The sequence below is a fragment of the Barbus barbus genome, assembly GCF_936440315.1.
Source record: "Barbus barbus genome assembly, chromosome: 1".
Lineage (NCBI taxonomy): Eukaryota > Metazoa > Chordata > Actinopteri > Cypriniformes > Cyprinidae > Barbus > Barbus barbus.
Window position 1 is genome coordinate 45,231,998 of NC_136729.1, and position 12,352 is coordinate 45,244,349.

At 37.5% G+C, this 12,352-nt stretch overlaps 1 protein-coding gene across 1 annotated transcript in view; it reads left to right on the forward strand.

The window, feature by feature from the left end:
- LOC306881538 (low-density lipoprotein receptor-related protein 4-like) overlaps window positions 1-12,352 on the forward strand; it is an 88,748-nt gene that overhangs the window by 69,395 nt on the left and 7,001 nt on the right. Inside the window, exons 20-30 of the mRNA XM_079435706.1 lie at window positions 2,758-2,959; window positions 3,042-3,231; window positions 3,589-3,720; window positions 5,880-6,020; window positions 6,105-6,191; window positions 6,298-6,469; window positions 7,596-7,758; window positions 8,706-8,931; window positions 9,425-9,728; window positions 10,108-10,326; window positions 11,524-11,658. Of these exons, the coding sequence (XP_079291832.1) occupies window positions 2,758-2,959; window positions 3,042-3,231; window positions 3,589-3,720; window positions 5,880-6,020; window positions 6,105-6,191; window positions 6,298-6,469; window positions 7,596-7,758; window positions 8,706-8,931; window positions 9,425-9,728; window positions 10,108-10,326; window positions 11,524-11,658 (1,971 nt within the window). The remainder of the gene's footprint in view (window positions 1-2,757; window positions 2,960-3,041; window positions 3,232-3,588; window positions 3,721-5,879; window positions 6,021-6,104; window positions 6,192-6,297; window positions 6,470-7,595; window positions 7,759-8,705; window positions 8,932-9,424; window positions 9,729-10,107; window positions 10,327-11,523; window positions 11,659-12,352) is intronic.

Below are 12,352 nucleotides of genomic sequence, written 5' to 3' on the forward strand. Positions count from 1 at the left end.
AAATGAATGAATATATGTGGAAAAAATCCTCTCTCTTCTACCACACGCTCTCGGTTCTCTGCGGTGCCTCCTCCTTGCAACAATAATTGCAGCCATTTCAAGCGTAAAACCGTTAAATAATGGAGCAAATAATACCAGCAATTTGACGAGTGCAAACGTTAGTAAATCTTGTTGCTTGATTCATTTGAATACTCTCCTCCCATACATTTTTCGTCTGAAAGGGAAACTCTTACAAATGCATATTCAATAAGGTCAGGTGCAAAAATAACTGTCCATGCATTTTCAGCGCTAATTCATCACTGTGCATCTTAATAAAACCTAACAGTATTATTTTAACGCCAAAAGACGGTTTGCGCTGGTGCAAGCTGTTAGTAAACCTGGCCCAAAAAGTTAAAAACGTAGCCTCTTTTTCCAAAGTTGCCAATATAAATGGAGGATGCTTTATAGACTATTTCAGTGGTTCTCAAACTTTTAAGCCAGCGACCCCCTAATGTAAGATCAACAAGAATTTGCGACCCACACTACCAAAGCATACACAAAAAATAAACGTAACTTCTTTTAAGCTGTTCATAATATTTTAGCTATTTACTATACATCAAAATAATTTTGGCTTGCCTTTCAATGGGGTGGGTGTACTTGTTTGGCAGCACAAAAGCTTCAATCGTGGCCTGATGGTGGATACAGCTACTCGCAGATCATCTTCAACATCAAGACGTGATTGGTATTTATTTTTTATGTATGTAACAGCGGAAAAAGACTGCTCGCACAAATATTTAGATTCAAATGGAAGCAGTACATCCATTGCCGCACGGGATAACTCCGTGTATTCGTCTGCTACTGCGATCCAAAATTCGGGCAGTGTGGAATTGGAAAATAAAGTTTTTAATGTTCGGTCACTGGACAGCTCCAGCAAAGCATCTTCCAGATTTGTGGGGAGACGAGTCCTAGATTCAGAAAATGGTTGCCGTATACAGTCATACAGTTCTGGTTGCATCTCTTTTGGGAAATACTTCTTGAATTGTTCCAACCGGCTGCGGAGATGACCAGTGATGTGTTCTTTCAGGCTGCTGAGACTGTCCATGCTCCTCAAGCTCAGGAAACATCTCCACATTTCCTTGTTCAACTCGCTCAGCCCATCTTTCCAGCTTTTTCATAAATGCATCAACTTTGTCATTCATTGTCAGGATATTTGTGTTTGGCCCTTGTAATGACAGATTAAGCTTTTCGAATATACATGCCAAATAAGCAAGTTTTGACAACCAAGCTGGATCTGTCAGGCAGTGGGCCAATTCCAATTTTGAGTCTTTCAACAATGAGTGCACTTCTTTGCACAGTTCATAAAGACATCCGAGTGCCTTCCCTCGTGATAACGACCGGACTTCGGTGTGAAACAGCAATGCTTTGTGCTATGAGCCCATCTCGTGGCAAAGTGTGGCTAGTAGTCTGCTGTTTACTGGACGAGATTTTATGTGATTTATTGCACATTTCAAAACACTAAGTTCAGAATCAAGTGTTGTGCTAGCAAGAGACTTGCGGTGTATGATGCAGTGTGTAAACTTCATGTGAGGAGCCACTTCTAAAACCTTTGCCTTGAGTCCCTTGTTTTTACCTACCATTGCACCATATGCAACACAATTATGCCATGAAAGTCCCATCTCTTTTATTTTGGTGAAAATGTCACTGCCTGTACAAGTCCCCTCGAGTGCTGAGCAGAAGAGCATATCCTCATGCAGTTTTCCATCAAATGTGTATTCGATGAACGCCAGCAACTGAGCAGAATTAGACACATCAGTAGATTTGCAGTGCATATTTTTTTCCATTTATCCTATCAATTGACTCTTAATGTCTTTTTGCGATATCATGTACACGGCGAGCGACTGTGTCATTCGACAGCGGTACAGTCATAAGCTCATTTGCTATTTCCTCACCATCCATGTCCCATAGCCACAGCAGCGGGCTTTATCAGGGTTTTCCCGATTGTGTGTGGCTTTTTGGTCTGCATGATCAAGTACGCCACCTAAGATGCCTCCAGAGCCTTAGAAGTAACTTTGGCTTGTTGTGCGATCATGTGTGTTTGACCCTGTAATTCCTTCTCTTTTCGTCAAAAAAGTCCATAGGCTTTTCAATAAGAGAAGGACGTTTCCAAATGCTTTTGCATTTTGCCGGGCTTCATACTTTCATGGGCAAGCACTTCTGAACAGATTACACATTGAGGAAAATCTATGTTGTTGACAGTAGAGCAAGTGAATCCTTCCTGATATTTCCGACCTTTCCTACTTTGGTCTGACAGGGTCTTTGCTCTTATGCTTAGTCAAAGTACACGGATCCGATGATTCAGGCAAACTGTCCACAATTTCCTCAACATTTTTAGATTTGCGAATTACAAATTTATCCATCTCTGCAGTTGCGGTTTTCACGTGCAGGTGCGTGCTGTAGTGACAGCGAGCCAGTCGCTGCACAGTGATGTCATATCTTCGAGTCGCGAAAAATTATTTAACATTATTTTTTTAAAACATATCTTTAAAAATCTGAAAATATTTATTTGTAGCATTTACTTGTAATATTGAAAAATATTTATTGTAATCACAAAAAAGACACGTATTATAAACCCTTTTGCGACCGCTTGAAATTATTCGCGACCCCCAGTTTGAGAACCATTGGACTATTTGACAGTATTACAAGTAGTAATAGTAGCTGTTGAGGTTTACACAATATAAAGAAATGATACATAACCGCTTTTGTTTTGCCTCGCCATAGATTCATGTACTGGACAGACTGGGGTGCCAATCCTAAGATTGAGCGTGCTGGAATGGACTCATCCAACCGTACTGTTATCATCTCAACAAACCTGACCTGGCCTAATGGATTGGCAATAGACTACAGCACTGAGCGGCTGTACTGGGCCGATGCTAGCATTAAGACCATTGAGTATGGCAACTTCGATGGATCAGGCAGACAGGTAGACATGAGTTCTTTAGTTAAACTGATTTGCAGTTCATTCTTTCTCAGGATAAACTTTTATTCATTCTTCTCCATTGAAGGTGTTGATTGGCAGTCAGTTGCCTCATCCGTTTGGGTTGACGCTTCATGAAGACAGAATTTATTGGACAGACTGGCAATCCAAGAGCATCCAAAGTGCAGACAAGCTCACTGGTTTGGACCGAAGAACGCTGGCAGAAAACCTTGAAAATCTCATGGACATTCACATGTTCCACCATCACAGAACTACAGGTAAAACATCACCGGAGACTATCTCTATTGTGTATTAATGATACTGGTAGCAAATACAATACAGTCAAAATTTGGACATATTGTAGCTTTGTCAGTGTAGCCACTCTTTGAACTGAAATTCACACGCATGCCTAGCAGATATGTGTTAAAGAGGGAATGTGGGTCTCTGTCGTATCGGATGTCTTGGGTTTTCAGGCGGCAGATTAAGGCCAGTGGTAACTGATCTTCAGTCCGGAGTCTCAGTGGTGTATAATGATCCACCGAGACACCCAGAGGCCTGTTATCTGTTACATCTGATTGAATGGCCATTTCTAGCCCCCTCTCTCTCTCACTTATCTTTCTGCTTTCTGTCTAAAGTCCAGACGCCCTGTTCGGTGAATAATGGCGGCTGCAGTCACCTTTGCCTCCTGTCTCCTGCTCCTAAAGCCTCAAGCTGTGCATGTCCCACTGGTATCAACCTACAGGCGGATGGCAAAACTTGCACTCACGGTAATGCAGATAAGTCCATGCTACTCTACCGTCTCGAATATCTAAGAAACCAGCAATAACTTCTCATTCAGTAACCATAATTCCACAATTGACTTGAAATTTAATGAAATGGCCGCAGGTGTTCTTTGCTTTTGGGATTCCAGGTGACAGTTCAGTCCGTGGTTTTTGTTGCAAGGGCAATCTTTGAAATTTGAGGCTCATTTTGAGTCGCCTCAAGGGTTTAAGGGTCGCCGTTATGATGTGTCAGTGGTGACGTCATGGGGCATTTCTGAAGGTGAGAAACCATTCGGTTTGCTTTCCCATACAATTCAGTAAGGGATTTGTCTCTTTTTGTTCACTTAATTGCTCGGGGTTGGGAATCTCTGGCTCTTAGGGGATATTTAGTCTTGGCCACTTAATGCGTTTTGATTGTGTGAATAGCTATCTGATTGACAAAGGCTATTTGCAGTAGCTCCGCCCACCAAAATGACAAAAGAAACCATGAGGTTAACTGGGACAGTGGCGTGGAGAGTAAAAGTGCTGGTGTTCGGTAATATGATATAATATTATATAATGTGTAGCATTGTTATCAATACTGTAATTCTATATACCTTATTATGAACCGTTTAGACTTAGAATGCATTTTCATCAACAGGTTTAAATTTAACAACGCTACATGTTATGATGCATAAAAGATACGTGTGCACTGTGACGTAAACAGACCTAACGTGGAAAACAATAATGCTTTGTCAAAATTGACATTTGAAGGCATAATTAAGAAATAATTATGACACTGTTATAATAATGAAATAAAATAAAAAAAATGGATGTACACAGCCTTTTATCTCAATTTTGACTTCGTATTTCAGAATTGCGACTTTTTGTCTCATAATTAGGACTTTTTATCTCATAATTTTGTCTTAATATGTAAACATGTTTCAATTTAGTATGTCATAATTTTGATTTTTTTTTATCTCAAAATTATTACATATTAACTCACTATGAGATAGTTGAAATTGAGATGCTAATTATGTAATGATTAAATGTGAAAAGTACTTATGAAATAAAAAGTTGAAATCGTGACTTTAAAAGTCAAAATGGACATAGTAAGAGTTATAATTTTTAGATTAAAAAATTTAATAAAATAATAATAAAATAAATGAATAGAGTATTTAGTAATTTTCGATGTCAGAACTTTTTTATGGCATAATTTCATCTGTGTCATAATTATGATTAGTCACAATTTTGCAAAAGTATGGTTAGCAAGGTATGTTTTTTTTTTTCTTGTGCGGTGGAAATGGGCTTCCATACTAAAGCTGAAATTGGATGTGTTGTCTGTATGTTGATTGGACGCGCTGGCACATAGCCTGCAAAGGTGTGTAGCTTATATTGTTACCATGCTCAAAACTAACTGCTATTTTCACAGCCTCTGCCTGTAAAATTGACTTTATTAAGGTCTATTCACTGAGTTAGCTTGCGCTGAGAAAGGGAAGTGCAGTGCTCTATCAAGGAGGTTTGTTGGAGAGAGGGAAGGAGCTGTGGTTTGCAGAGGAAAGTTGGGCGGAAGGAACATTGTGGTTGTCCAGGTTAATGCCAAAATGTGATGTAGCCTGTGAATCGTATGGTGAGGTAGTTTAAAGCTTACATGCGCAGCCTGAACAACCAGATGTGTTTACACTTGACCAAGTCATGTCTGAAATGCATGTCAAACCATTTCCTAAAGAGTTTTGAGTGATCGGGTTAATTGTCTAGAATGCATCTTGGGAAGCCTTTTACGTTCGGTCTTTTCTTGAATGGATAGCTGTCCACTGAGTGAAAAAAGCTTGAAGTGTACTTGCATCATACATCACCTTCCACTTTTGTGTTTCACAGAATAAAGAATATAATATGGGTTTGGAACATCATCAGTACCTGTGTTTCCATCCATGCATTTTTGTGTGAATTTTGAGATATTGCATTAAAAAAAATGCTGAATGGAAGTCTTAAAATGGAATTCAAATAGTAAAAAAAATGGTAAATGGAAAAACATTTACTGAATAAATTCCTCAATGCACAGCAAAAAATTCACATGACTTTGCCTCAATAGATCATGTAATTGGATGATACTACCCACACGATGAATCTCATTGCACAGCATCTGTTCCTTTATAAATCCTTCATTATTTTCTTTCATCTTACAGCAATGAACAGCTTCCTGATCTTTGCCCGGCGGACAGACATCAGGATGATTTCTTTGGACATCTCGTACTTCGCTGATGTGGTTCTGCCAGTCAGCGTGTCTATGAAGAACACCATTGCCATTGGAGTGGATGCAGAAGAAGGTGTGAGAAAAATCTAAATGTATAGACACTTTCGCGTATAATGTTCATTTAGGGAACATCATGAATATTTTCCTGCTCCTGCAGGTAAAGTGTACTGGTCAGACAGTACATTAAAGAAAATCAGCAGAGCCAATATCAATGGTACAGAATATGAGGACATTATTTCAACTGGTAAGGACTCTACTGTTAACCTCAAAACTACTTACAGTAATCGTATTCCTTTTATCCAGTCACTCAACTCCTTCACTCGTTTGAAGTGTTTCCTCCACTCTTTCAGGTCTGATGACCACAGATGGTCTGGCAGTGGATTCAGTGGGCAGAAAAATCTACTGGACGGACACGGGGACGAACCGCATTGAGGTGGCTAATCTCAATGGCTCCATGAGAAAATTGCTTGTGTGGCAGAACCTGGACAGCCCTCGTGCCATCGCCCTGTTCCATGAGATGGGGTAAACCATTTGCCCTTTTCACTCTGTCATTTCAGGCTAGGATGTACTTGGCTCGTATATAGTAGGCTGTGTGTCATTCACTATATACATTTGAGAAAAACTTTTGAGAGTAACTTTTAGAGTGCTTTTGACCCACTTAAGAAGGACTTTATGTAATTACATAATTACTTTGTTTTTGAAATATGGTTAAAGTACTGTTTAATGTACTGACAAGCATTTATGGTAAACTAATATATACTCATGCAATTTTTATCGAAACTTGTGTTATGTATTTAAATATATCTGTAATTATTATACATTTTTGCAATTGTACTTGTAATTGTAATGTACTGCGAATGCACTACAGTTAAAATCAAGCACTTTGCATGTGCTTTAGTATGTTAGTCAACACATCAAAATAAGTGTATTTCTTTAAAGCATGACAAATGTACTAGTAAAACTTTTAATTTTGCTATTACGAAGTGAACTTTTTAAGTGTACTTAAGTGTGTTAAGAAACAGTCATGAAAGTGTTCTCTCTTTAAGTCACTTAAAGGGGTCACATGACATTGCTTAAAAGAACATTATTTTGTGTAATGCAATGTTTTTATGTGGTTTAAGGTTAAAAAAAAAAAAAAACATTATTTTTCACACACTGTACATTATTGTTGCTCCTCTATGCCCCGCCTTTCTGAAACACGTCGATTTTTTTTTACAAAGCTCATCATTCTGAGAAGCGAGGCGTGCTCTGATTGGCCAGCTATCCAGTGTGTTGTGATTGGCCGAATACCTCAAGCATGAGATGGAAATGTCATGCCCCTTACCGTATTGTGATGCCGTGTCCCGGCGCGACGAGACTAAAACAATAAAACCCATTATAAACGAGGCATTTGTTGCATCCAGTGGGGACATAATTACTGATTATAATGACTTATACTGTCTTTTTACAAAACATTACTATGTCTGCATTTGTGATCGGAGAAACAACATACAAGCAGCGCTACTCTTCACTGCTCGTGTTTGAATCGTCAGTGGCAAATTCTTTAAATATGAAAACGTACTTGCAGGCTATGAGTACTTGCAAGGCTTCTTGCAGCTGAGCACAGGTACAGTATGTGATGATTAATAATATAAAAATCTGCCTTTAGGTACATGTACTGGACGGACTGGGGTGAGCATGCCAAGCTGGAGCGCTCCAGTATGGATGGTTCAGATCGTGTAGTTCTGATAAATAACAATCTGGGCTGGCCTAATGGACTGGCTGTGGACAAAGCTGGATCACAGCTGCTATGGGCCGATGCTCATACTGAGGTCAGTGTGACCTGAAGGGTGTTTTAAGGCTGGAAAACACTACACAATTTTTGGACGAAACAACACTGGCTGACCAGTATCTGCAGACTGGTTCTGATTTTCTGTAGCCAGAGTTGACCCATTTCTTAATATTGCTTGGTGTATTATGTGCACAGACTCTGATTCCATCTGGCCATTGGTATTTTAATAGCAGGAAATTTCAGAAAAAAATATGATTTTATTTATTTTTAAATCTCTTGACACCACTAATTTTAACCCTTTACAGCCTGACATATGAAACAATACTAATTTTTTTTTTTTTTTTTTTAATGAAGCACTTTATTGAACCTTTAGACAAAATAGAAAAAATGTGCATATTTCTACATTTTTAAATATGTATGAATATGAAGAGTTCATTTGCAAAAACAGATAACTCGTGTTTTTTTCCATTGTGTATTCCAATCAAACTGCAGGTTATTTTGCTTGGGTTACAAAATAACTAAAATAAATACAGCTAACTAACACCACAAAAACATGATGACATTATAACGAACATGATTTTTGAAAATTTAAAAAATCTGCGTTATGCAAATAAACTCTTCATATCATATTTCATACATCAGACTTTTGTGGCTCATATAGTATGATATACTGAGAATATGGAGGAAAAACACCTAAATTTTATTCAGAGACTCAAACTGAGCAAAAAATATGCAATTTGGTGCTGATGCTGCTATTGGCCAAAAAGTGATGAAATTCTGATAGTTTGTAATGTAAATCAGTGAGATCTTTATAACAATATAACAGACCACATGGATGGATGGATAGACTTTTCTAGGGACGAAAGTCACGTAGAGTAATCCAGCTTTTAGTGTAACACCTTTATTTAAGTTTCCTACTGAGGAATAAGAAAATTCATGTAAAAGCTTGCTGGTTGAATTAAGTAAAATAATCTGGTTTTCCATTAGCGGATAGAAGCATCTGATCTTAATGGTTCAAACCGGAAGACCCTGGTGTCTCCCGTCCAGCACCCGTACGGTCTCACTCTGTTGGGGCCACACATGTACTGGACAGACTGGCAGAGCCGCAGTATTCATAGAGCGGACAAAGACACTGGAGCAAACACCATCACCGTCCGCTCCAACTTACCCGGCCTCATGGACATCCAGGCTGTTGACCAGACAAGACCTTTGGGTAGGTTATAAAGTACATGTTTTTACTATAATAATTATTTAATATTTTCATTCTCTAAGCATTTTGCATTGTTTATAGCTAAATAGTGTATCGATTTGGCCTCATGTTTCAGAAGAACAATAGATTAAGTTCCAAAAAAGAATGTTCCTGTTTTTAGACCAAAATTAGTAAAAAAAAAATTGCTAAAATATTATTTTTTTCAACTAAATGAAATAAAATCATTTTAAGTTGAAGTACTACAATTACTGAAACTAAAATATAAATTAAATCTAAATAGAAATAATAACGAGTACACCCATTAACCATTAACCACTCAGTCTTCATTAACGTTTGTATTTATTTTCCACTAAACAATTATAACAATGTTCTTAAAGTACTTAAATAGTAGGTAATTGGTGAATAATCGTGTGAATTCAAAGGCTTAGCAGAGCTTGGTATAATAATACAAAAATGATGTAACTTTCTGGCATAATCGTCCTTGCTCTCCCTACAGGCTTCAATAAATGTGGCAGGAGAAACGGTGGCTGCTCTCACCTGTGTCTGCCTCGGCATAATGTGACGTCTTGTGCGTGTCCCACCGGTATTCTGCTGAAAAGTGATGGGAGATCATGTGACAATTTGCCTGAAACACACCTGCTCTTTTCAAATCGTGTCAGTGTTCGAAGAATCTCTCTAGACACTAATGACCACACAGACGTGTATGTGCCTGTGCCCGAGTTGCATAATGTGATTTCCTTGGACTATGACAGCGTGGAGAGGAAACTCTACTATACAGACGTGTCACTGGATGTTATAAGGTATGCGTCTATTAAAATATTCATATTAAAATACCTAAAACACTAATATTACAATTAATTCGTTTTGAAAAAGCGTGCTTAATTGGATTGAATGTACACTTGCGCTAAAAAAAACTACAGTTCTTGCATATATTATTAATTCAATTAAAGGTGTGACTGTTTCTTAGCACTAAAGTACATTTTAAATTTTGTATTGAAAATCTTTTGTCGTGCATTGCTTTTATATTGCATTAGTGGCATGTTATTTATCCTTGGAATTTCTGGAAATATTTAGAATTTTTTTTAAAAAACATTTATTTGCTATTTAAGTGCAAATAAATTATTTAACTCCTTTATATATATAACATGTTATTTTCTATGTTATTTAAAAAATTTTCAGGCGGGTGAATTTAGACGGCAGCGATATGGAAACTGTGATCGGTCAGGGTCTGAAGACGACTGATGGACTTGCTGTTGACTGGGTGGCCCGTAACATGTACTGGACAGACACTGGTCGTAACACCATTGAAGTGGCTCACTTAGATGGCACGTCTCGGAAAGTTCTGGTGAATAACAGTCTGGATGAACCAAGAGCCATCGCTGTGTTTCCTAGCAAGGGGTGAGAACAGCAAACCTATTATCAGTTCATAGCGGTTTTGTTGCTTTGTGCATTTCTTTGTGAAGAGAAAATGAATCCTGAAAAGTATATAAAACCTTTAGTCTATTTCTAAAAGGACTGTTTTACCCATTGTTTGTAGTTTGTATACGTTTTTTTTTATATTTATTATTATTTTATATAGACAGGTGGTGCTAGGGAGGAGGAGGGCTAAAGAAAATAAATAAAATGTAACATTAGGTTTTATTACATTTTAGTTTTTTTGAACAATTACACATTATTACAATTTTAATATGTATTTATGCATCGTTAAAACTCATACATAGCCTACATTTTTACATTGACAGTCCAGGATGTGACAAGGCCAGTTTATCTTGAAATAGCACCCTCCTCAGTTTTTAAGAGTTGCCAAAAAAAATGGAGGTGACTGGAGGAAAAATAGAGATATATTATACTGTTTGCCTTTAAAGTATTTGAGCTTGATTTCCTGGAGGCAAGGCTGAAGAATTGGCTAAATATAGATGCATATATTGTATTTTGACAATTTTGGTCATACTAATGGTTTAATTCCATTAGTTACAAAATATCGAACTAAGTGCTATCTGCAGACAAATGATTTTAGAGCTTTTCTGAATATTAACTTCACTTTTCTAAACCACTTTTCTGTGACCTTTTGCCAATTGATCAAATTTTTCATGAATAACTGAAATCAGTTCCCAACGATTTTTAACAGAATAATCACCATCATATTAACTTCCTTTTAAGCCCTTAAAGTTTGACAGCCAGAGAGTGTGTAAGACTTCATCGTCTTCATTTTAAACAATATTTTTACAGCTTCATGTTTTAATTTTTTCATGAAGCGTTTTGGTTGCAAAGACAGAACCCATGTGATGTGAAGTGGTTGCTTCTGCAGAGTGGATTAAAATTGTCAAATGTTCACCTAGTTATGGATTATCCTGCTTATACCATGATCACTTGTTAGCATGCACAACCTAAAACGGACAGATAAAAATAATGGTTAATTTGTATTAGTTATGTTGTCTATGTGTAGTTGAATCTAGAATTCTGAAGTCAGAGTAAAGTAACACTGCAAGATTTCATTTGCTTGATTAAATGAGAGAGCGAGAGAGAAGGGAGCTTATTATATAGTTACTTTATAATTACTAATGTATGTATTTCATCATTTTATTCTTTGGCAAGGTTCTTGTTCTGGACAGATTGGGGTCACATTGCAAAGATTGAGCGTGCTTACCTGGATGGCACAGACAGGAAAGTCCTCATCAACACAGATCTGGGATGGCCAAACGGCTTGACACTGGACTATGACACCCGCAGGTAAAGAGGAAAATTAATAAAAAATAGTGGAGAGTTATGATGATGATATTGTTGGAAGCCGATAGACGTGCAAAATGGATCTTCAAATCAAATTCTGATGCACCGTTAGGCCACAAACACACTGCAGACTGATGGTTGTCACTGTCAAGTGCATAATGCCATTCTGTACACACACACAGTTTGGTCAGTTATGGAAGTGATGACTGCATTCTATGACCAAATTAACTCCAAATATGTTAAATCCACACGTTCAAACATTCAGTTTTTAAGATTGACCGCTATAACGGGTAGCTTACATATTGTATTCATGTCTCTGTTGTATCAACCTCTTTCTTGTTCTCATGCTAGCCACACATAACTGTAGTGTAGTAATAGTAGTGACAGTGACTAACATAAAAATAGATATAATAACATATAGATATAATAACATAAAACAAAGATGGCAAGATCCATAAAACTGGAAAATCTTATTACAATCGACACAACATGAGTTCAGCTGTTCAAAAGGCTCAACAAAACAAGCCCAAATTAAGAGACCTGCAGCAGCCGAAATAAGCCCAAATACGAGACCATATTTAGAAAATAAGACCAGATTTTCACTACCACATTTAAACACTGTTATCACTAGGTTGCAGTGTGTTTGTGGCTTAAATGTAATATACACACTATATTGCAGGTTTTGAAAGTTTGATGT